The sequence below is a fragment of the Salvelinus fontinalis genome, chromosome 27, assembly GCF_029448725.1.
Source record: "Salvelinus fontinalis isolate EN_2023a chromosome 27, ASM2944872v1, whole genome shotgun sequence".
Lineage (NCBI taxonomy): Eukaryota > Metazoa > Chordata > Actinopteri > Salmoniformes > Salmonidae > Salvelinus > Salvelinus fontinalis.
The window spans coordinates 6417530-6442252 of NC_074691.1; the positions used below are offsets into that span (position 1 = coordinate 6417530).

Here is a 24723-nt window from a genome sequence, read left to right on the forward strand (position 1 = left end):
GCATTGATGTTTATGGTTAGGTACACATTGGAGCAACGACAGTCCTTTTTCACGAATGCGCACCGTATCGATTATATGCAACACGGGACACGCTAGATAAACTAGTAATATCATCAACCATGTGTAGTTAACGAGTGATTATGATTGATTAATTGATTGTTTTTCATAAGAAAAGTTTAATGCTAGCTAGCAACTTACCTTGGCTTCTTACTGCATTCACGTAACAGGCAGGCTCCTCGTGGAGTGCAATGAGAGGCAGGTGGTTAGAGCGTTGGACTAGTTAACCGTAAGGTTGCAAGATTGAATCCCCGAGCTGACAAGGTAAAAATCTGTTGTTCTGCCCCTAAACAAGGCAGTTAACCAACCGTTCCTAGGCCGTCATTGAAAATAAGAATTTGTTCTTAACTGACTTGCCTAGTTAAATAAAGGTGTAAAAAAACAAAAAAAACAACAACAACAAATCGTCCAAATCGGTGTCCAAAAATACCGATTTCCGATTGTTATGAAAACTTGAAATCGGCCCTAATTAATCGGCCATTCCGTTTAATCGGTCAACCTCTACTGTCAATTGTGCATCTGTAAAAGTTTGTGAGTGTTTTTAGGTGGCAAGCCAAATTTCTTGCGCCTTCTTCACCACGCTGTCTGTGTGGGGGGACCATTTCAGTTTGTCTGTGATGTGTACGCCCAGGAACTTCAAACTTTCCACCTTCTCCACTACTGTCTCGTCGATGTGGATAGGGGGGTGCTCCCTCTGCTGTTTCCTGAAGTCCACGATCGTCTCCTTTGTTTTGTTGACGTTGAGTGAGTGTCACGCTCTGACCTTAGATATCTCTGTTTTCTTTATATTTTGGTTAGGTCAGGGTGTGACGAGGGTGGGTATGCTAGTTTTTGTATTGTCTAGGGTTTTTGTATATCTAGGGGTTTTGTAGGTCTAGGTATTTGTATGTCTATGGTGGCCTGATATGGTTCCCAATCAGAGGCAGCTGTTTATTGTTGTCTCTGATTGGGGATCATATTTAGGTAGCCATTTTACCTTTTGTGTTTGTGGGTTCTTATTCTATGTTTAGTTGCCTGTCTGCACTATTCATATAGCTTCACGTTTCGTTCGTTTTGTTGTTTTGTTAGTTTGTTCAGTGTTCTTTCTTTAATAAAAGAAGAATGTACGCAGACCACGCTGCACCTTGGTCCGATCTTTATGACGAACGTGACAGTGAGAAGTTATTTTTCTGACACCCCGCTCTGAGGGCCCTCACCTCCTGCCTGTAAGCCGTCTCGTCGTTGTTGGTAATCAAGCCTACCACCGTGGTGTTGTCTGCAAACTTGATGATTGAGTTGAAGGCGTGCATGGCCATGCAGTCATGGGTGAACAGGGAGTACAGGAGAGGGCTGAGAACGCAACCCTGTGGGGCCCTAGTGTTGAGGATCAGCGGGGTGGAGATGTTGTTTCCTACCCTCACCACCTGGGGGCGGCCCGTCAGAAAGTCCAGGACCCAGTTACACAGTGCGGGGTTGAGACCCAGGATCTCGAGCTTAATGACGAGTTTGGAGGGTACTATGGTGTTATATGCTGTAAGTGAATGCTTTTGTTCATATGCTTTGTGCATATGAATTGAATATTGCCAAATGTATCAGTAAAAAATATTGTGCCTATTTAATGTAACCCTTGCTGTTAATAGATCGAAATGATTTGTTCACTTTTGCATCCATAGCCTTAAAACACATCTCAAGTACAAGTGCACTGTTTAGCTCACATCTGAATGCTGGGGGGCATTTAGGACACCTACTGCGGATCGCTAAAATATTCTAATGATTATGATCAGACTTCCTCAAAGACAGGAAACAACCACCCACAAACCCCAACACAAAACAAGCCACCTATATATGATTCCCAATCAGAGACAACACAAAACACCTGCCTCTGATTGAGAACCATATTAGGCCAAACATAGAAACAGACAAACTAGACACACAACATAGAATGCCCACCCAGCTCACGTCCTGACCAACACTAAAACAAGCAAAATACACAAGAACTATGGTCAGAACGTGACAAACACTATACCAAAGATGGTTTGGTAAACCAAAAAACTTGGTAAACCAAGCTCGAGTTATCAGTTATCAGCCCTGTTATCTCCTGGAATATCTTCACACCTAGAAAAAAACATCCAGGCTTCCGTCATAACTGTAAATTTATTGGAAAAAATGAAAAAATTAGAGGGCAGTTTGGAAAAAACGAATCTTGTCCGAATCGTCATCTGGAATAACAGATATTCTGGGGTAATATTTACATAACCAACGTTCTCTCGTAATACTAGTCCCGTGCGAATAGTGCTTAGTATAATTGTCTAAGAAAATTGAGGAGAGAGCAAACCCAAACTTAATTAGGTCTATAATCAATAGCCTAACTGTTAAATGTGCCTGGCTTTAAAAATCCTCCATATATATCTACAGAAATAAGACAGATCTTGATTCTGTTGCCTGTTTGAGTGTTTATTCTTAATAGCCTACTGATTCCGTGAGCACCAAGCCGCATGCGTCGGATATGTGTCGGATAAAGCAATTTCACCAATTTTTCTGTTTTTAATCTTTGCTATGCTGTAATAAAGGCTTTTTAAAAATCTTTAGAACAGACTGGTATTACTTATAATTGATTTAGTGTTGTTTACACTGTTCCAAACAAGCAGAAAAATAATATTGTAACCTAACAGCACCTGTTTGTCACACATAATATGCACACAGCTCTCGCTCCTATACCTTCCTTTTTCTTGATCTCCTTCTTGTTGGTATTATTACAATTATTACGATCATCATTATAATAATAAGTAATATCTTTATCATTAGTAGGCTTTGTATAGTAGCCTTGTATAACCGCCATCAAGCTGTAGGCCCAAGAGCGCCTCCTGTTAAGTCTTAATACCATAATTTACTTAGGCCTATATTTCAATATATATGCTACTGTATCAATCAATCATTCATTCGTTCATGCCGTCACACAGCATACGATACATTCATGCTTTGAAATGTAATCAAGCATTTTAGTTTTAAAATGAATTAACAAAGGGAGCTTTGAATAATTAGCCTAAACAATAAATAAGCCACAATTCACGAAAGCATGCAACTGTTTTTAGTTTGCTGTAATAAAGGCTTTCTACAGTTGAAGTCAGAAGTTTACATACACTTATGTTGGAGTCATTAAAACTTGTTTTTCAACCACTCCACAAATGTGTGTCCTCTGGTCTGATGAAACAAAAAAATAACTATTTGGCCAAAATAACCATTGTTATGTTTGGAGGAAAAAGGGGGAACAACACCATCCCAACCGTGAAGCACGGCGGTGGCAGCATCATGTTGTGGGGGTGCTTTGCTGTAGGAGGAACTGGTGCACTTCACAAAATAGATGGCATCATGAGAAAATGATGTGGATATATTGAAGCAACATCTCAAGACATCAGTCAGGAAGTTAAAGCTTGGTCGCAAATGGGTCTTCCAAATGGACAATGAGCCCAAGCATACTTCCAAAGTTGTGGCAAAATGGATTAAGGACAACAAAGTCAAGGTATTGGAGTGGCATCATAAAGCACTGACCTCAATCCTATAGAAAATTTGTTTCGCAGAACTGAAAAAGTGTGCGCGAGCAAGAAGGCCTACAAACCTGACTCAGTTACACCAGCTCAGTGTATGTATACTTCTGACCCACTGGGAATGTGATGAAAGAAATAAAAGCTGAAATAATTCATACTCTCTACTATTATTCTGACATTTCACATTCTTAAAATAAAGTGGTGATCCTAACTTTTTCAAATTTTTATGCGGATTAAATGTCAGGAATTGTGAAAAACTGAGTTTAAATGTATTTGGCTAAGGTGTATGTAAACTTCCAACTTCAACTGTATATATATTCTTTTGAACAGACTCTCTGGAACACTTGTTTTTTTAGTGTTGTTTACAATGTTCCAAATGGTCCGAAAAATAATAATATTGTGATCTAACAGCACCTGTTACACAGACACTCTCTGTCATATGTTTTATGACATTGTGACCATCAGGCTCTTTCTTAAATAATTTGTGTGTCTTAATTATTTAATAAAACCGTGTGCTTAAAGCATCAGACAAGCTCAGTGCATACAGTGCCTTGCAAAACTATTCATCCCCCTTGGCGTTTCTCCTATTTTGTTACATTAAAACCTGTAATTTAAATTGATTTTTATTTGGATTTCATTTGGATTTAAAAAAAAATTTTAAAAATGAAAACGGATAAGTGGTGCGTGCATGTGTATTCACCTCCTTTGCTATGAAGCCCCTAAATAAGATCTGGTGCAACCAATTACCTTCAGAAGTCACATAATTAGTTCAATAAAGTCCACCTGTGTGCAATCTAAGTGTCACATGATCTGTCACATGATCTCAGCATATATACACCTGTTCTGAAATGCCCCAGAGTCTGCAACACCACTAAGTAAGGGGCACCACCAAGCAAGCGGCACCAAACAGGTCAGGGACAAAGTTGTGGAGAAGTACAGATCAGGGTTGGGTTATAAAAAATATATAAGAATCTTTGAACATCCCACGGAGCACCATTAAATCCATTATTGAAAAATTGAAAGAATATGGCACCACAACAAACTTGCCGAGAGAGGGCCGCCCTCCAAAACTCACGAACCAGGCAAGGAGGGCATTAATCAGAGAAGCAGCAAAGAGACCAAAGATAACCCTGAAGGAGCTGCAAAGCTCCACAGTGGAGATTGGAGTATCTGTCCATAGGACCACTTTAAGCCATACACTCCACAGAGCTGGGCTTTACAGAAGAGTGGCCAGAAAAAAGCCATTGCTTAAAGAACAAAAAAAATCATGTGGGAGACTCCCCAAACATATGGAAGAAGGTACTCTGGTCAAATGAGACAAGAATTTAGCATTTTGGCCATCAAGGAAAACGCTACGTCTGGCGCAAAATCAACACCTCTCATCACCCCGAGAATACCATCGCCACAGTGAAGCATGGTGGTGGCAGCATCATGCTGTGGGGATATACTTCATCAGCAGAGACTGGGAAACTGGTCAGAATTGAAGGAATGATGGATGGCACTAAATGCAGGGAAATTCTTGAGGGAAACCTGTTTCAGTCTTCCAGAGATTTGAGACTGGGACGGAGGTTCACCTTACAGCAGGACAATGACCCTAAGCATACTGCTAAAGCAAAACTCGAGTGGTTTAAGGGTTTAAACATTTAAAGGTCTTGGAATGGCATTGTCAAAGCCCAGACCTCAATCCAATTGAGAATCTGTGGTATGACTTAAAGATTGCTGTACACCAGCGGAACCCATCCAACTTGAAGGAGCTGGAGCCGTTTTGCCTTGAAGAATGGGTCAAAATCCCAGTGGTTAGATGTGCCAAGTTTATAGAGACATACCCCAAGAGACTTGCAGCTGTAATTGCTGCAAAAGGTGGTTCTACAAAGTATTGACTTTGGGGGGGTGAATAGTTATGCCCGCTCAAATTTCTTGTTTGTTTCACAATTTTTTTTTATTTTGCATCTTCAAAGTGGTAGGCATGTTGTGTAAATCAAATGATACAAACCACCAAAAAATCTATTTCAATTCCCGGTTGTAAAGCAACAAAATAGGAAAAATGCCAAGGGTGTCACGATCGTGTGGCGGATTGACGGACCAAAACGCAGCATTTGGAAAATAAGCCATCTTCTTTTATTTTAAAGACGACGAAAAATAAACACGAAACACTTAATACAAACTAACAAAACAACAAACGATCGTGAAGCTAAACAAACGTCGTGCACACACACAGGCTACAAACGTTCTGACATAGACAACTACTCACATCGAATGAAAGCCTATGGCTACCCTAAATAAGGCTCCCAATCAGAGACAACCGAAATCAGCTGTCTCTAATTGGGAACTCATTCAGGCAACCATAGACTCTCCTAGACAACTAAACATACATAGACAACGCTAGACACATGTACTCAACACAAACCCATCTACTACACCCAACAACCCCTATACCATAGAAACACCCAAAACCAACAAAACACAAACATTCCCCATGTCACACCCTGACCTAACTAAAATAATAAAGAAAACAAAGAATACTAAGGCCAGGGCGTGACAAAGGGAGGTGAATACTTTCGCAAGCCACTGTATGGAGTTGGTTTTATTCAAACACACTAAGTTGTGTCTGTCTATATATGGAAAATACGTTTCAACATGGTCAAAAGTACAGAACGACTCTTGGTCGGTCAAGATTTTGTTTAGTCGGGGACAGCCCTAGCAGTTGAATGAGTTCATGAGCTCAACTTCCCTTGAAAAATAGTTTGCCCTACAGCCAATTCTGTCGAATCAAAAGATTTGCAAAAAACAATCAGATTTCGACAGAAATATGGCTGAGACGCAAAGAAAGTTCAAGGAGGGTAGGTACAAAAATGATCAGATTAATATTGCCATTGAGGAAATTCAAAACAAAACGAGACGTTACCTTTTTCAAGGTCAGTCTCGCAAAAAGACGCATTCTTGCATTCTAGCTACCCGCTATCCAAAGCGCTCTGAACAAATGAAGGGAATCGTTCACAAACATTGGCACATTCTAAAATCCGATGATAGTCTCGGTAATGTGTTTTCGGACCTTCCCTTGGTCGTATTCTCGCGGGGCAGAAATCTCAGAGACCAATTGGTACACTCGGATTTACCACCCCAAGATATTCCTGAACAATGTCTATTTGCGCCCCTACTGGATGGAAACTACAAGTGTAATGGCTGTGCTCTATGCAATGGCACTTATAAATGCAGATCCTTCAAACACCCACAAACAGGGAAATCGATCCCAATCAAAGGTGTTATTACGTGCTCCACTAAGGCAGTTATTTATCTTATAACTTGTCCTTGTGGTAAAAATGATGTGGGTAAAACAAAGCTCGAATTAAAAGTACGTATCTCAGAGCATCGTAGCACCATTAGGTGCAAAAACTTGACTTACTCAGTTGCGGACCACTTTTTGGAGGCAGGCCACTCGATTTCGTCTCTGCGTTATATTGGCATCGAACATGTCACCCTCCCTAGGAGAGGGGGTGACCTTGATAATTTATTGTTAAAACGAGAGGCTGCCTGGATCTTTAACTTAAAGACCCTTGCTCCCTTCGGTCTCAACGTAGACTTTGATCTGAAGCCATTCTTGTGATTATTGTGACTTTGCCATTGCAATTGTTTGTAAGCTTGTGTAGTCTAAAATGAATCTATGATCGTATGCTATCCATTTGTTTTTTGTATGCTGTTCTTTGTATGCCATTTTAATATTTGAGAATTAACCAATGATATTAGGCCACTCTTGGCCATGATTATAGACACCTGTGTGTCTTTTGACACTATATAAACGAGTCATCCCGCAGTGTTTGTGATTATACCCTGATGAAGACAGCTTGTCTGTCGAAACGTTGGATATTACATTTTTGCATCTGAGCTCCTAGAGTGTGCGGCTCTCCTTTATTTTCGAAGGAGCTCATCTACCTAATTAATGTGTTTCTATATTATAGTTCAATAGGCCATTATAGTACTGTACCACCTGATCTCCACAGTTCCTAAGTGCGGTTTTCCCACAAAGCATTTCATTTGTTTCTACAGCCTCTCTAAGGTTTCTGAGCTTCATATCAGAGCCTGCGTCCCAAACGGCACCCTATATTCCCTATATAGTGCACTACGTTTAACCAGAGCCCTATGGGCCCTGATTAAAAAGTAGTGCACTACATGGGGAATATGGTGCCATTTGGACACACACAGAGTGGCTGCCTGTCACTGTAGCATTAGTACTATGGTTGAGCAGGCAGGCGTGGGCTTGGCTGGCACGTTGCCATGTCTGTGTTGTTACTGTCTAAACAGTAGGGCTGGGCTCAGGGCAGCATGACCATACTTCTCTAATCTCAAGGAAATTCAACCATATAGTGACTAAGGGCTGGGCTATGAATTGTGTGTGTGTGTGTGTGTGTGTGTGTGTGTGTGTGTGTGTGTGTGTGTGTGTGTGTGTGTGTGTGTGTGTGTGTGTGTGTGTGTGTGTGTGTGTGTGTGTGTGTGTGTGTGTGTGTGTGTGTGTGTGTGTGGGCTGGGAGAGAGAAGAGAGGGATACTGTATAGAGGGAAATGGAGTAGTGACAGTAGCTCTTTCTCTATACCTGCCTTACTGATCTTCCCCTTTGTGCTCTCTCCCCTAGGCTCTAGACGTAGACCGAGGAGTACTTTCCAAGATCAAGAAGTCTGTCAAGGCCATAAACAACTCTGGCCTGGGTGAGTACAGCACAAAGCAACACAGCATTGTACAGTACACCACTGTGCTTTACAGTATACTAGGCCAGGCCTATAGTATTATACATTACAGTACAGTGAGTCAGTCCTGGTATACACTTTCTATATACTGTATACTGTTATAGCATATGTATCACTACACCCACTCAAGTTTCACACCTTTTTGTTTACGTGCTAACCTCAGAACTTTTTAGTTGTGCAGCGTGTTGGTATATCTCAAGATATTACACAGTAATCTCTTGTACTATTCAGTGTTTTGTGCAGCGCCCTGTTGTTTTCATTGACCTCCCAATGCTCCTTAAACTACAATAGACTTTACTGTATTGACACTGACACAGATTGGAGCGATTGCAGTGTTTCACCCGCCATTGAACATGTTGATCTCTCAGAGGATCTGGATCTTGATTCTGGGGGGGCCTTCCCACGCCACCTGGAAGTTGAAGGTGACGTGTAACCTTGAAGGGCGAAGTGTTTGAAGAAGGTGAAGTGTAACCTTGAAAGAGCGAGTGAGGCAGAGAATGAGAGGGATATCACCTCTCCGCATTCTTCCCATTCCAGGCACCTGTCCCAGCAGGCCAAAGGAACAGAGGTGTTGCTCTTGTAACTCCAGTCCTTCCTATAATACGGTATATTAAGCGTCCCTAGACCCAGGCCTTTTCTCTCCATGACTGGCCCTCTCCACCCTTCACCCAGTCCACAGACCTTCCAGTGTAGTCCCAGGCCTGAGTCATAATTCTGGGGTGTTTTTGAAACGGATCAGAAGTTGGTAATCATGACTCTAATCGAGTGTGATCTGCACATGCTGGAAATACCTTAGCGCTTGCTTTGGTTTTGGAGCTGCTGTGTAAACTAAGCTCTTAGTTTGTTACACACACTTCGCACGGCCTTACATGCTCTTCATTGTTAAGAAGAGGCCGTGTCAGAATGGCTTCATTAGCCTGGTCCCGGATCTGTTTGTGCTGTCTTGTCAACTCCTATGGTCAATTACCTTCCTCAAGCTTACTGGTGATTATTCATAGATAACGCTTTTCCATTTTATAGGTCAGGTCAACTTAGAAACATGGACAGTATCACAGCGATGTGAAATGTTCACTAAAAAGTCACAGGATTGCATAGCATAGAAGATCATATGAATATGGGAGTCTGTGTAGAGCCACTTGTATTGTTTTTTAATGACGTAAAGTGTGTTGCGATGACCCATTACTTAAACTCTGGTTCGACTTGACTACTGACTGCAAGTGACCACCGTGTGTGTTTCCCAGCCCACTTTGACAACGAGGAGCAGTACATCCAGTCTATGGAGAAGTTTGGGGACAACTGTGTCTGTAGAGAGGACCCTGAGGTGGGCTCAGCCTTCCTCAAGTTTGCTGTCTTTACCAAAGAGCTCACAGCCCTCTTCAAGAACCTGGTGAGACCCCACCACACACGCACACACACACACACACAGAGCTATACACTGTCACATACTGTGTCTCTACCTCCTTTCTCTCTACACCTCTCAAATACCTCCATTTTGTCCCTTATTCATCATTTTTATCTGCCCTTTCATTTGACCTGTCGCAAACATGCGTGTGGAGTGTACACTTTTGAAGATATCTAGACCTATTTAAGACTATGTAACGGGCAGAACTTGCTTTTTAAGACATTGTGCAAGAAGAGGGTGAGTGCTCAGTTGCTAATTTCATAGTGTGAATTGTTAGTGTTTCCTTCACACCTTGTGATGGGTGACTTGTGAGTTAAAGGCTTTCTTGAACAGAGTAGCCTCTCTGTCAATTCAAATTCAATTTAAGGGGCTTTATTGGTATGGGAAACATATGTTAACATTGCCAAAGCAAGTGAAATAGATAATAAACAAAAGTGAAAAAAACTGTTAAAAATGAACAGTAAATATTACACTTACAAAAGTTCCAAAAGAATAAAGACATTTAAAATGTGAAATTATGTCTATATAGAGTGTTGTAATGATGTGCAAATTGTTAAAGTACAAAAGAGAAAATAAATAACAGAAATATACAGTGCCTTGCAAAAGTATTCATCCCCCTTGGCATTTTTACTATTTTGTTGCATTACAACCTGTAATTTAAATTGATGTTTATTTGGATTTCATGTAATGGACATACACAAAATAGTCCAAATTGGTGAAATGAAGAAAAAAAACTTGTTTCAAAAAATTCCCACCCAAAATAATTGAAAGGTGGTGTGTGCATTTGTTATGAAGCCCGTAAATAAGATCTGGTGCAACCAATTACCTTCAGAAGTCACATAATTAGTTAAATAAAGTCCACCTGTGTGCAATCTAAGTGTCACATGAGCTGTCACATGATCTCAGTATATATACACCTGTCCTGAAAGGCCCCAGAGTCTGCAACACCACTAAGCAAGCGGCACCATGAAGACCAAGGAGCTCTCCAAACAGGTCAGGGACAAAGTTGTGGAGAAGTACAGATCAGGGTTGGGTTATAAAACAATATCAGAAATTTTGAACATTCCACGGAGCATCATTAAATCCATTATTAAAAAATGAAAGAATATGGCACCACAACAAACCTGCCAAGTTAGGGCCGCCCACCAAAACTCGCAGACCAGGCAAGGAGGGCATTAATCAGAGAGGCAACAAAGAGACCAAAGATAACCCTGAAGGAGCTGCAAAGCTCCACAGCGGAGATTGGATTATCTGTCCATAGGACCACTTTAAGCCGTACACTCCACAGAGCTGGCCTTTACAGAAGAGTGGCCAGAAAAAAAGCCAATGCTTAAAGATAAAAATAAGTAAACACGTTTGGTGTTCGCCAAAAGGCATGTGAGAGACTCCCAAAACATATGGAGGAAGGTACACTGGTCAGATGAGACAAATATTTAGCATTTTGGCCATCAAGGAAAATGCTATGTCTGGCGCAAACCCAACACCTCATCACCCCGAGAATACCATCCCCATCATGCTGTGGGGATGATTTTCATCGGCAGAGACTGGGAAACTGGTCAGAATTTAAGAAATTATGTACGGCGCTAAATGCAGGGAAATTCTTGAGGGAAACCTGTTTCAGGCTTCCAGAGATTTGAGATTGGGTTGGAGGTTCACCTTACAGCAGGACAATGACCCTAAGCATACTGCTAAAGCAACACTCAAGTGGTTTAAGGGGAAACATTTAAAGGTCTTGGAATGGCATAGTCAAAGCCCAGACCTCAATCCAATTGAGAATCTGTGGTATGGCTTAAAGATTGCTGTACACCAGCAGAACCCATCGAACTTAAAGGAGCTAGAGCAGTTTTGCCTTGAAGAATGGGCAAAAATCCCAGTGGCTAGATGTGCCAAGCTTATAGAGACATACCCCAAGAGACTTGCAGCTGTAATTGTTGCAAAAGTTGTCTCTACAAAGTATTGACTTTGGGGCGGTGAATAGTTATGCCCGCTCAAGTTTTCTGTTTTTTTGTCTTCTTTTTTTGTTTGTTTCACAATAAAAAAAGATTTTGCATCTTCAAAGTGTTAGGCATGTTGTGTAAATCAAATGATACGAACCCCCACAAAAAATATATTTCAATTCCAGGTTGTAAGGCAACAAAACAGGAAAAATGCCAAAAGGGAGGTGAATACTTTCTCAAGCCACTGTAGGTTGTATTTACAGTGGTGTTTGTTCTTCACTGGTTGTCCACACTTCACTCTAAATCTGTCTGTCTGTCCGCCTGTCTGTGTTTGCAGCTGCAGAACATGAACAATATCATCACCTTCCCCTTAGACAGTCTGCTGAAAGGAGACCTGAAGGGGGTCAAAGGGGTAGGTATACTATGTGTGTTATTAAATGTGATCAATCACAGTGTTTTACCATAACAAGTCAGAACAAGAGGTAGGGAGTAGGCCTCTCCCATGCTAGTCGTTTTGAACACACATAGCCACAGGATAGTCCTACTAATTCCTATCCCCAGCCTTTTAAGGAATGCCTTGTAAATTACTTCATGAGCAAAGTCCATGTGACTGACCTTTAACCTTTAAACGTAAATCACAGTTTATAGTCAGTTTAATATTCATGACTTAAACTAATGTCACGTGTCTCTCCCGTGTAATAATACTGTCATGTTCCTTTTCAACAGGATCTGAAAAAGCCTTTTGATAAAGCCTGGAAAGATTACGAAACGAAACTGTGAGTTAGAGCCACTTTATTTTCGCAAGTTTACAACTCCCTACGTTTTTACCGCCACCACTGCAGCGGTTTGAGTTCCAAACAAAAGCGTCACCACTTGATGTGTGTGGGTTGAACCTAAATGAATGATTATAGCTTACGAGCACAAGGAAAAGAGGGGGGCCATAAGCTGCCACCACCATGAGGTTGCATGTGGGTTCAGTTTAACAACAAATATAAAGGGAAAACAATGGAAGCTAGTAAAAGGTCAACTGCTGCTATTCCTAAAACAGCTGACAGACAGACCCTTAGGAGAGAGAATGAGACTAGGCCTACAATAGCCGCACTTGCTTCCTGTTTGTATGTGAATACTCTGTCCCTCTGAGGTTATTTTAGTGTCAAATGAACTATGGTATAAACAGACAAGGGGTTTACTTTACTGCTGTTATACGGTACATGTCCCTAGTCCCTACATAATCTTTTCATTTTCAAAATGACAGGCATGAAAGACATGTTTCGAACGATTATTAGAAGTTACTTAACATAGGTAGAGATCATTCTAGTTCACTGTTTGAGGTCTTGGCGGGTAATTTAAGAGTTAATAGTTTACTAAAGATTAATGCCTTGTGCAAACAAACTCCTGTGGCGTAGTCATAGATCCTTTGGGTTGATGTGAGTGACCATGGTGGTTCGAATGCACGAATGAGAACGGTGTAATAACTCTTGACATAAACTGAGGAGAGTAAATATTGTTATCGCGTGCAGCTGCTTGCTATGAGTTAATTAGTGAATGATTTTCCTTCTTCATCCATTCATGCTGTGCTTCACCAGCATCAGCATCACCGTGACCTCTGTGTTCCCTGCAGCACTAAGATAGAGAAGGAGAAGAAGGAGCACGCTAAGCAGCATGGGATGATACGGACAGAGTTCAGTGGCGGAGAGATCGCTGAGGAGATGGAGAAGGAGAGACGCCTCTTCCAGTTCCAGATGTGCGAGGTGAGAGGGTGTGTACCACTGGCCAGGTCCGAGTTCTGTTTCGCTGGCATCCCAATTCTTTTCACTGATTTCGCCTTTATTTAACCAGGTAGGCCCGTTGAGAACAAGTTCTCATTTACAACTGCGACCTGGCCAAGATAAAGCAAAGCAGTGTGACACAAACAACACAGAGTTACACATGGAATAAACAAGCGTACACTCAATAACACAATAGAGAAAAAAAAATTTAAGTCTATATACAGTGTGTGCAAATGGCGTGGGGAGGTAAGGCAATAACTAGGCCATAGTAGCGAAGTAATTAAAATTGAGCAAATTAACACTGGAGTGATAGATGTGCAGATGATAATGTGCAAGTAGAAATACTGGTGTGCAAAAGAGCAGAAAAGTACATTTAAAAAAGCAATATGGGGATGAGGTAGGTAGATTGGATGGGCTATTATGATCATGGGTATTGGCTATAATGTGATGGACGTGACTGTTCTTGCTTAACAGTAGAGCTTCCTTCAGTGTCCCTGTCCCCTTACTGGGCCCGACAAGTGATCCTCTATTTACATGACCCTTTTTCAGTCATTTAGCAGGTGCTCTTATCCAGAGCAGCGTACAGTTAGCATCTTAAGCTAGCTAGGTGGGACAACCACAACATCTTAGCCAGTTGTGAAGGGTGAAAAGTGACCAATTCAGTAGCGCGAGTGGAGACATTTCAACACCTGGGGAGTGAGGTTACTGTACGATCTAACTCAGTTACATATAGAGCACAAACCGATCTGGGATCAGGCCAGTGCACCACCTCATCCTACCTCTCTGTGGCCATTACTAACTGTGTGTTATTCTGTCTCCAGTATCTTCTAAAAGTGAACGAAATCGAAACGAAAAAGAGGGTCGACTTCCTCCAGAACCTCATCAAATATTTCCACGCCCAGTGCAAGTAGGTCATTTTCATTTATTTGGGGATTTCACATGATCAATGTTTAATTGCTGGCTTTGTCTTTTGTTGGAGGGCAAATGCTTGACCCGTCTTGACTCTTAAAATTCCTGTTCTGTGTTTGTTTCCTCTCTCCTCACAGCTTCTTCCAGGATGGGCTAATCGCAGTGAATAGCCTCAAACCTTCCATAGAGAAACTGGCGAGAGACTTGATTACAGTGAGCCACTCTGTCGACCTCTATCGTTATCCTTTCCTGGTTTAATGCGCACACCGCATTTCTCACCAAATGCTTGATAAGCATTTTCCCTAACAATGTTAGCCCAACGCTTGTTCAAAGTTTATATAGTGTCAGTTTGAGTCTCCACAGGCCAGGAGGCAGTTCCAACACTGCTTTATAAAAAAGAGATGGAATGTTTTATTTTCATTTCTTTGAACTGAGTGTTTGGGTTGATTGTGCCGAAGTGGGTCTGAGTTGGTCTGAGAGGGGTTTTCTCTCTATCTCCGAGGCTGCTTCACAAATGGCACTCTATTCCCTATTTAGTGCACTTCTTTTGACCAAGGCCCTTAGAGCTTCTGTCAAAAGTAGTAAACTATATAGAGAAGAGGGTGGCATTTGAGACTCACCCATATTTTATAATATTCTCTTTGGTAGTTGCCCTGGTTTCACTGCCTGTCGGTCAATAATGTGTCTTTTGACTCTCCCACGTCCTGTTTCTCAGATCAAACAGACCCAAGATGGCGAGAGGAAACAGCTGAGTCAGCTCAGAGACGTGCTCAAGTCCTCCCTGCTGTCTGAACAGAAAGAGGTGAGCTCTCAATCACTTTAGTAAGAAGTGGCGGTGATTTAGAATCACACTCTCGTGAGGAGGTAGCCCTGCCTGCGACTTAAAACCAGTGTCACCTTTGGTCCAAGAGGGAATTTCCTCTTGGTATTAGTAGGAGACCGGTGTTTTTTTTATTTAACTAGGCAAGTCAGTTGAGAACAAATTGTTATTTACAATGACGGCCTACACCGGCCAAACCTTAAACTGGGCAACACTGGGCCAACTGTCCTCCGCCCTATGGGACTCCCAATCACGTCCGGTTGTGATACAGCCTGGAATCGAACCAGGGACTGTAGTGACACCTCTGGCACTGAGATGCAGTGCCTTAGACCACTGCGCCACTCGGGAGACCACCAGTTACATAACCTTGGTAGCAGAGAGGAAGGGACCTAATCCAATTACTTGTATCAATAATTTCTCCAGACCAGTTCTTGTACATATACTGTAATGTATTTTGTCTTACCTGTCTTGTCATAGCAAAATAGGAAAAGACACTAGTTCTACCTTAACAAACCTGTAGTTTACTACAGGGTTATAGATGACTGGTCTTATGTGTCGTGTCACTTGGCTCGTGACTTACAGTTACAATGCAATAGACAGATGATGGTTACCACCAGTGGCTAGGAGAGGGAATGTGTGCTTTCTTGGTGAACTTTTGCTCTTTCCCCAATCAAGCCTTTTTTTTCTCCTTGAACCTCGATTTTGCTGAAGGTATATCTATATAGTGCACTACTGTTGAGCAGGGTCCATAGGGCTCTTCACTATGTAGGGAGTATGGTGGCATTTGGGAGGTACACAGCCATAATCAATATTCTTAACCACAGAGAGGATTTGAAGGGAATAGAAACAGCTTCGAGACAGTTAAATGTCAGGCTTGGCAGCACACTAGTCTGACATTTTGTAATCTCTTCAGAATGCACTGTATTTACTCTGCTCAAGCCCTCCATGCAAATCTCTATGGCTTACAAACCCCAGAGTCACAACCTCTATTTGAATACAGCGAAACAAGGCTGAGGCTTACTGAAGCAATGCTGGCTCTCTTACTGAACCAAAAGGTGTTCAGTGGCCTTGCTTCCTATATGGCCGTCAAAAAGGAATGTGCTTCAAAGCACCTTCATTTTTAGCAATGCAGAGTAGTGTCGGCCTTCAGAAGAGGAGGCTGAAGAAACAGGATTTGGATGAATGTCTGAGCATTGAGAGAGATGAGACATATATATTTGTTCTGTGTTTGTGTGTGCGTGTGTGTGTGCGTGCGTGCACGTGTCTTTGTTCCTGTGTATTAGGACTCCCAGGCCAAACAGACTGGCTACAGCCTTCATCAGCTCCAGGGGAATAAGGCCTATGGCACGGATTGCTGTGGAATTCTCTATAAGAGGAGCGAGGGGTGAGTGTATGACCAACATGATCTCTGGTCAGACGCAAGAACAGCTGTTCATTCCCCCGGCAAAGGCAGGGAAATGTAGTTTGACTCGCGGTGGTGGGGAACCCACTGTGGACACCTTGCACTTGCAGGGTGATCAGCGATAGGGTGATATGATGTCCTCTAGGCACACATGATTCCATTTGCTGCTCGGGAAATGGTGTGGTTGAAGATGTGGATTGGTCATCTAGGTTATTTGAATCAGCTGTGTAGTGCCAGGGCATAAACCAAAACGTGCACCCAGGGAGGCCCCAGGACCAAGTTTGGGAAACCCTGCTCTAGGAGAACATGTATAGAGAAGTGTTGTAGTGTCATAATGAATATGATCTCTCCTTTCTCTTCTTCAGCCTGAGGAAAGTGTGGCAGAAGAGGAAGTGTTCTGTGAAGAACGGGTTCCTGACCATCTCCCATGGAACGGTAAGAGACTTCCTTTCCTGTTCCTGTCTTCTCCTATTGGTCACTCACTTTCCTTCATACCATGCCGTTATGCATGCTGCTTGTACATACTGCATGTCAGCCGGTGTAATTCAATACGGTCTGCGGACGACAATGTGGACGACGAAGCACAATTACATTTGTTGTTGTTGATGAAGAGCCAGACGACATGTTAAGACAGAGCAAGAAGAAGGTGAAAAGAAAGAGTGTGTACTTTTTTTACCCCCTTTTCTCCCCAATTGGTAGTTACAGTCTTGTCCCATCGCTGCAACTTCCATACGGACTTGGGAGAGGAGAAGGTCGAGAGCCATGTGTCCTCTGAAACACGACCCCGCCAAGCCGCACTGCTTCTTGACACACTGCCCGCTTAACCCAGAAGCCAGCCGCACCAATGTGTCGGAGGAAACAGTGTACAGCTGGCGACCAAAGTCAGTGTGCAGGAGCCAGGCCACAAGGAGTTGCTAGAGCGCGATGGGACATGGACATCCCAGCCGGCCAGACCCTCCCCTAACGACGCTGGGCCAATTGTGCGCCGCTTCATGGGTCTCCCGGTCCCGGTCCCGGCTGCAACACAGCCCGGTATCAAACCCGGATCTGTAGTGACACGTCTAGCACTGCAATGCATTGCCTTAGACCACTGCGCTACTCGGGAGGCCTAGAATTTCAATCTTCGATTGGACTCTTTTTTTTCGTCGGCAGGTGGGGTGATTTCTGTATTAACGCTTGACTGGATTCCTGCTGTGCACAGGGTTTTCTCTTTCTTTTTCGACTGGATTTCTGTTGACCTCTTCTAGGAATCCAATCACAAACGGCTACAAGTTCTTTCGTGCATGACATTCCTCTTGACAACATTCCCCTAATGTCAAAACATCATTAATCCTAATGGCATAGCATTGTCTCAGTTGTGATTAGGGCTGTAACGGTGACCGTATTACCGCCACACCGGCGGTCACGAGTCATGATGGCAGTCAAAATCCACTAGATCATTTAGTCATGGTAATTAAGCTTCTCCAAGCTCTGATGCTGCTGATGGTCATTAGTAGCATACCAAACGTGCTAACTGCCTGGTACTCAGCACTCTATCAATGCAATTGTAATCGAGAATGTAATCAAACACTTCATGAGAGCCCATGAGCTCATGTTGCGCAACATTTCTATAGGCTATGCAATTGCTTGAGAAAAAAGAGGAATGGCCTCTAATAAAAAGAGGAGGATCCCATCAGCTTTCTATAGACTAGGCCTACTCTATTTATTTCTAAACTTTCCTAATATTAGGCACATTGCTTCTCTTTACAACAGGAGTATAGCCTACCTGGCTGGCATGAAAATGAACCATGAGAAAAGCGTCCTCCATTCGCTATTTTAAGTGCATAGATTTATTTTTTATTTTATTTTATTTAACCTCTCTTGGGTATGTAGGACTTTAACGTCCCACCTCTTCAACAGCCACTGAAACTGCTGGGCGCCAAATTCAAATACAGAAATACTATTTATAAAAATTCAGAGGTTTAAAGATGAACGTCTTGTGAATCCAACCACGGTGTCAGATTTTAAAAATGCTTTACGGCGAAAGCATACCTTACGATTATTTGAGAACATAGCCCACTAGACAATTCATTACAAACAGTAACCAGCCAAGTAGAACAGAGTCAGAAATAGAGATAAAATGAATCCCTTACCTTTGATGATCTTCATATGGTTGCAATCAGCAGACATTCATTTACTCAATAAATGTTTATTTTGTTCAATAAAGTCTCTTTATATATAAAAACCTCAGTTTTGTTCGCGCGTTTTCTTCAGTAATCCACAGGCTCAAACGCAGTCAAAACAGGAAGACCAAAAAATCCAAATTGTATCCGTAAAGTTCATAGAAACATGTCAAACAATGTTTATATTCAATCCTCAGGTTGTTTTTAGCCTAAATAATCGATCATATTTCAAACGGACAATAACGTCGTCAATTTAAAAGGTAAACAAGAATTGCTCTTTCTCTGTCGAGCGCATGAAAAAGCTCTGCGACACTTTAACGTCCAGTCATTCCGAATGCTCTTATTCCCTCATTTTTCAGAATACAAGCCTGAAACTATTTCTAAAGACTGTTGACATCTAGTGGAAGGCATAGAAACTGCAGTTTGAGTCTTAAGTCTTAAGTCAATGGATACTGTAATGGCAAAACCAACAAAAAAAACTACTTTTCTCAGGTTTTCGCCTGCCAAATCAGTTCTGTTATACTCACAGACACTATTTTAACAGTTTTGGAAACTTTAGAGTGTTTGCTGCAGCAAACTGAAAAGAGGAGCAACCCAGGGATATGTGTTCTCTGGGGACCTTGAACAGAATGTGACTGGTAGAATGGGTGTTGTATGTGGAGGATGAGGGCTGCAGTAGATATCTCAGATAGGGGGGAGTGAAGCCAAAGAGGGTTTTATAAATAAGCATCAACCAGTAGGTCTTGCGACAGGTGTACAGAGATGACCAGCTTACAGAGGAGTATAGAGTGCAGTGATGTGTCCTATAAGAAGCATTGGTGGCAAATCTGATAGTCCGAATGGTAAAGAACATCTAGCCGCTCGAGAGCACCCTTACCCTTACCTTTCCGTAATCTAGCATGGGTAGGATGGTCATCTGAATCAGGGTTAGTTTGGCAGCTGGGGTGAAAGAGGAGCGATTACGATAGAGGAAACCAAGTATAGATTTAACTTTAGCTTGCAGCTTTGATATGTGCTGAGAGAAGGACAGTGCACCGTCTAGCCATACTCCCAATTACTTTTATGAGGTGACTACCTCAAGCTCTAAACCCTCAGAGCTAGTAATAACACCTGTGGGAAGAGGGGCATTCTTCTTACCAAACCACATGATCTTTGTTTTGGAGGTGTTCAGAACAAGGTTAAGGGTAGAGAAAGCTTGTTGGACACTAAGAAAGCTTTGTTGTAGAGCATTTAGCACAACATCCGGGGTGGTGCCAGCTGAGTATAAGACTGTATCATCTGCATATAACTGGATGAGAGAGCTTCCTACTGCCTGAGCTATGTTGTTGATGTAAATTGAGAAGAGCTTGGGGCCTAGGATTGAGCCTTGGGGTACTCCCTTGGTGACATGCAGTGGATGAGACAGCAGATTTTCTGACTTTATACACTGCTCTCTTTGAGAGAGGTAGTTAGCAAACCAGGCTAAAGACCCCTCAGAGACACCAATACTCCTTAGCCAGCCCACAAGAATGGAATGGTCTACCGTAATAAAATAAAAATAGCAGCACAATATTGCTTAGAATCAAGGGCAATGGTGACATCATTGAGGACCTTTAAGGTTGCAGTGACACATCCATAACCTGAGCGGACACCAGATTGCATACCCGAGAGAATACTATAGACATCAAGAAAGGCAGTCATGTATAGATTACATGTATTTTTTCCCCTGCTTCTGTTCCGAGACAGGTGCATGATAATGGTCCATTATAAATCAAAACAAATTTCACACATACATTATTTAGTATATGTAAAGACGAGATTAAATCAAGAATAGTCTGATGGGTGACAATATTAGCCTATCACTTATAAATTATGTATTATCACTTGTGAATGATGCCTAGCGTGTGTAGTAAGGCAAGAAACAGCACATGCCTTTTTTTGGTGACTTTTTCAAATCATAGTCGCACACCTCATGTAGCCTGGCCCACAGGCCTATATGTTTTGATAAGGTTTGTATCACAACTAAAGTAGCCAAATAACTTGAATCCGCTTTACCACCAGTGTAGACCCTAACTGGGATACATACGCAGCGTGCAAGTTTCAAGTTTGGGGAAGATCATTTTCACCATAGAAATGCACCTTTTATAATAATAGCATTACATGCATAATCGCATTTGCGGTCACTTTTGAAAATGGTGTTTTCCCGCTAATGGAACACTTGCGCTTCTAGCCTACTGCCGTGTGTGGATTTCTGCGCTTATAATTTGAAGAAATAGCCTAATAGTTGATCAACATTTTAAAGTAAACATTCTGATCTGTTGCGTCAGCCTTATTGCTTAAAAAAGTTGTATTCATTTGGGATCTATTGCATCCCACATCTTTCCCAGAAAATGTTGGGAATATTCTGTTCATCTAAAAAAGACTACATTTTCTTCATATCGTGTTTCTTTAGACCTGTCTAAAATAAATAATGGATTTATTGTGATGGTGTAGGCTATATTACATGGATTTGTTAGACTTTTTAAAATGTAGATGTTCCAAAGGTCTGCATCAGTGGCTTGTAGACTATGTGTGGTAGCCAGGAGATGCTAAATGTGTTTATGTTCATTAACGGTCAATTACCGTGAGAACCTCAGTTATTTGCTTGACAATCCACAGCTCACAAGATTTCATGATCACAGAATGTCAAGACGGATGTCATTTTAGTATTTGACAAAACGTCTGTCAGGTCCTGAAACCTACACCATCACAGCAGCCTCTTGTCAGACACTGTACAGAGCTATTGTTTGAACGCTGAAATTTCCCCTGAGCATGACTTCCATGTGAATTTGTTCAGGGATAAAACACTACAGTTTACTAGACTGACCAGGTGAATCCAGGTGAAAACTATGATCCCTTATTGATGTCACTTGTTAAGGGGAGGACACAGGTTAAAGAAGGATTTTTAAGCCTTTAGACAATTGAGACATGGGTTGTATGTGTGCCATTCAGAGGGTGAATGGGCAAGACAAAAGATTGAAGTGCCTTTGAACGGGGTGGGCGCCATGGCGCACCAGTTTGAGTGTGTGGAGAACTTCAAACCTGCTGTGTTTTTCACGCTCAACAGTTTCCTGTGTGTATCAAGAATGGTCCACCACCCAAAGAACATCCCAAGGACACTGCTGTAAATCTGCGACATTTGTGGGTTTTCAAGCACTAACTGCTTGTTTCAAGTCCTGCCGCCGCATCTCAATTGGGATTAAGTCCAAAACATCAAATGTGTTGCTTTTTAGCCATTTTGATGTAGACTTGATAGTCGTTTTTTTTTTACATTGTCTTGCGTCATGACACAGCTGCGCTTCAGCTCCCAGACGGATGGCCTGACATTCTCCTGTAAAATTCTCTGATGCAGAGCAGAATTCATGGTCCCCTCCTATTAAGGCAAGTTGTAGGGATCCTGAGGCGGGCAAAGCATCCCCAATACTTTTTCACAGAACTGAACGATAGATCATATATTGCGTTCCCTACAGGTTATAGAATTAGCAGGAGCTCTGAACTGTCCATTCAGACCCCAGTCCTAACTACCTACCTATAGGTTATGGAAAATGTGCTCTTTTAGTATTTCTCCAGTAGGTTTCCTGAAGGAGAAAGCCTCCACTTCTATGTCAAAGATAACACAAAAACACTGTAGTAAATACTACCGTATAGTACAGTCTGGAAAAACACTACAGTAAAAACTACAGTATACTACAATCTGCAAAAACACTACATTAATTACCATAGTATATTTTACAGTTTTCTTTCACTACAGTATTTATACTATGGTTAACTGTAAGTACTACAGTATACTACAGTAAATACTACAGTAAAGTCCGCAAGAACACTACCGTAAATGCTGTAGTATTTATACAATAGTATACTGTAGAATTTTTTCATTTGGGAAGGGTCACATTTGTTCTGTTTCAGTGCATTTCACATTGTTACTGTGCTCACATTAAAGAACTGGACAATAATTGTGTGACATCTAAAAACAATGCTGTTCATTGGGCCTTTATAGGGATGTGGCTGTAAGCAGCATACCATTTAATTCAACAATGATACATTTAATGGTTACTGCTGCATTTGATCATGTTATTTTTCTGAAGTTATTTGAGTGTTCGACGTCACACAACTGACTTAGTTTATGGGACAGTTCCATGCATACTGTATGATACATTTCAGCATTCAAATGTTTATCTTATTCTCTGGTCCACTCTCTTCTCTCATCCGTCTCTGCTCCTCTTTCATAGGCGAACAGACCACCAGCTAAACTCAACCTGCTAACCTGTCAAGTGAAGCTCAACCCAGATGAGAAGAAAAGCTTTGATCTCTTCTCCCGTAAGTTAATCACCATTTTGAGGCTCATCTCCATTTCAAACCTCTGCAACATTCATCTTCCGTCTAGTACTATAGATGCCTTCCCGGTAGCCTGGCTTCTCTTACTGCAACTACCTCTTACTCAATCGGATCTCCTTCTTTGTTTACCCAAACAGATGACAGAACCTATCATTTTCAAGCTGAGGAAGAGACTGAGTGTCAGATGTAAGTACCATAGGGGTTCCCTGAACCAATGTAAACTGTCTGTGCATTTTGCACTGTGTACGTTTGTGTGCGAACGTTGTGTATACATCATTATGCAGGGTGTCCATCCACTCTGCCCAGAGTGGATAGAAACGCACTTTGGTGATGAAATTTCACTTCCTTATTTCATCAAAATACATTTTTACCAAGACAAATATGATTCTTCATGTCTGAATCGTTCAGTGGGGTCTTTCTCTAACATATCATTAACATTATATCCCAAATTCGGGGTTTTGTGCCTAATATATCCGGTAATAAGCTCCGAGCTCTGTTGACAGAGCGGTGGCGCTTTTTCACTGCAACTTTTGAGGATTTCAGGTGTTGTGGTGGTAGTCTGCAAAGTTGTTTCCGTGTGTCGCAAAATTAGCATGACACGAGCTGAATTAAACGGAAAAGGCTTTGGTACACAGAGATACGCATGTTTCTGTGAGAAATATTTTTTTTTAAAGAATAGCATTCATTTGAAAAGTGTATACTAAAATATGAAAATACTACATGTCATGTCTCAAACTCGATTTCTATCTTACCTCTATTGTTTTATGTCCCTCGAATTTGAGAAGAAAGATGAGTTCAACTGTGAGCCTGTTAATTCTCAAACAGCATACAGCCTAGCTGACGCAATGCTATTTTCTTCTCTGGCCTCTGGCCTCTGGCCTCCATAGTCACCCTAATTTTGGCCTTCCTACAAAGCTAAAAAACTCCAACTTTTGAACGGATTATGATAGAGACGTGAGGTTTGGCCCATTGGTTTTCTCAGAGGAGTATCTACACAATTAACATTGTTTAAAATATATGTTTTTGATTGGTCACTCTATATCAGGGATCATCAACTATATTCAGCCGCGGGCCGATTTCTTTCTTGAGTGGATGGAGGCCGGAATATAATTTCCAATCATTTGTAGACTACAAATTTACCGCAAGAAGCCAAAACAGATATAATTTTGGACTAAATCATCATCATTTAAAATGTGTATATGATCACATATACACTACATGACCAAAAGTATGTGGACATGTGCTCGTTGAACATCTCAAAATCATGGGCATTATTATGGAGTTGGTCCCCCCTTTGCTGCTATAACAGCCTCCACTCTTCTGGGAAGGCTTTCCACTAGATGTTGGAACATTGAATGGCTGTGTGCTCGATATTATACACCTGTCAGCTGAAATAGCCGAATCCACTAATTTGAAGGGGTGTCCACATACTTTTGTGTATTTAGTGTATCTCTCTATTATTTCCTAAATTAAAATAACTTGGAGCTGATTTGCTGTTGGTGTTTTGGTGTTTTTACAGTATTTTATGTTCAACAATAAATATTTTTTGCTCAGAAAACAGTTGGGGAACCCTGCTCTTCATTATGTGTATACATGATACAGGGGGTACATGTAATTGGTCACTTCTCAGACCCTCTTTGACGTTGTAG

General features: G+C 41.7%; 1 protein-coding gene and 1 non-coding gene across 2 annotated transcripts in view; both read left to right on the top strand.

Moving 5' to 3' along the window:
- Positions 1 to 24723, top strand: part of asap2b (ArfGAP with SH3 domain, ankyrin repeat and PH domain 2b) — a 53991-nt gene that overhangs the window by 16961 nt on the left and 12307 nt on the right. Inside the window, exons 2-13 of the mRNA XM_055884477.1 lie at positions 8209 to 8281; positions 9562 to 9707; positions 11997 to 12071; positions 12386 to 12435; positions 13281 to 13410; positions 14250 to 14335; positions 14475 to 14550; positions 15053 to 15139; positions 16441 to 16541; positions 16925 to 16994; positions 22969 to 23056; positions 23212 to 23260. Coding sequence (XP_055740452.1) covers positions 8209 to 8281; positions 9562 to 9707; positions 11997 to 12071; positions 12386 to 12435; positions 13281 to 13410; positions 14250 to 14335; positions 14475 to 14550; positions 15053 to 15139; positions 16441 to 16541; positions 16925 to 16994; positions 22969 to 23056; positions 23212 to 23260 — 1031 coding nt within the window. The remainder of the gene's footprint in view (positions 1 to 8208; positions 8282 to 9561; positions 9708 to 11996; positions 12072 to 12385; positions 12436 to 13280; positions 13411 to 14249; positions 14336 to 14474; positions 14551 to 15052; positions 15140 to 16440; positions 16542 to 16924; positions 16995 to 22968; positions 23057 to 23211; positions 23261 to 24723) is intronic.
- On the top strand, positions 22283 to 22335 carry LOC129825731 (U7 small nuclear RNA). Its single transcript, XR_008754932.1, has one exon. It is a non-coding gene; the product is annotated as a U7 small nuclear RNA (small nuclear RNA).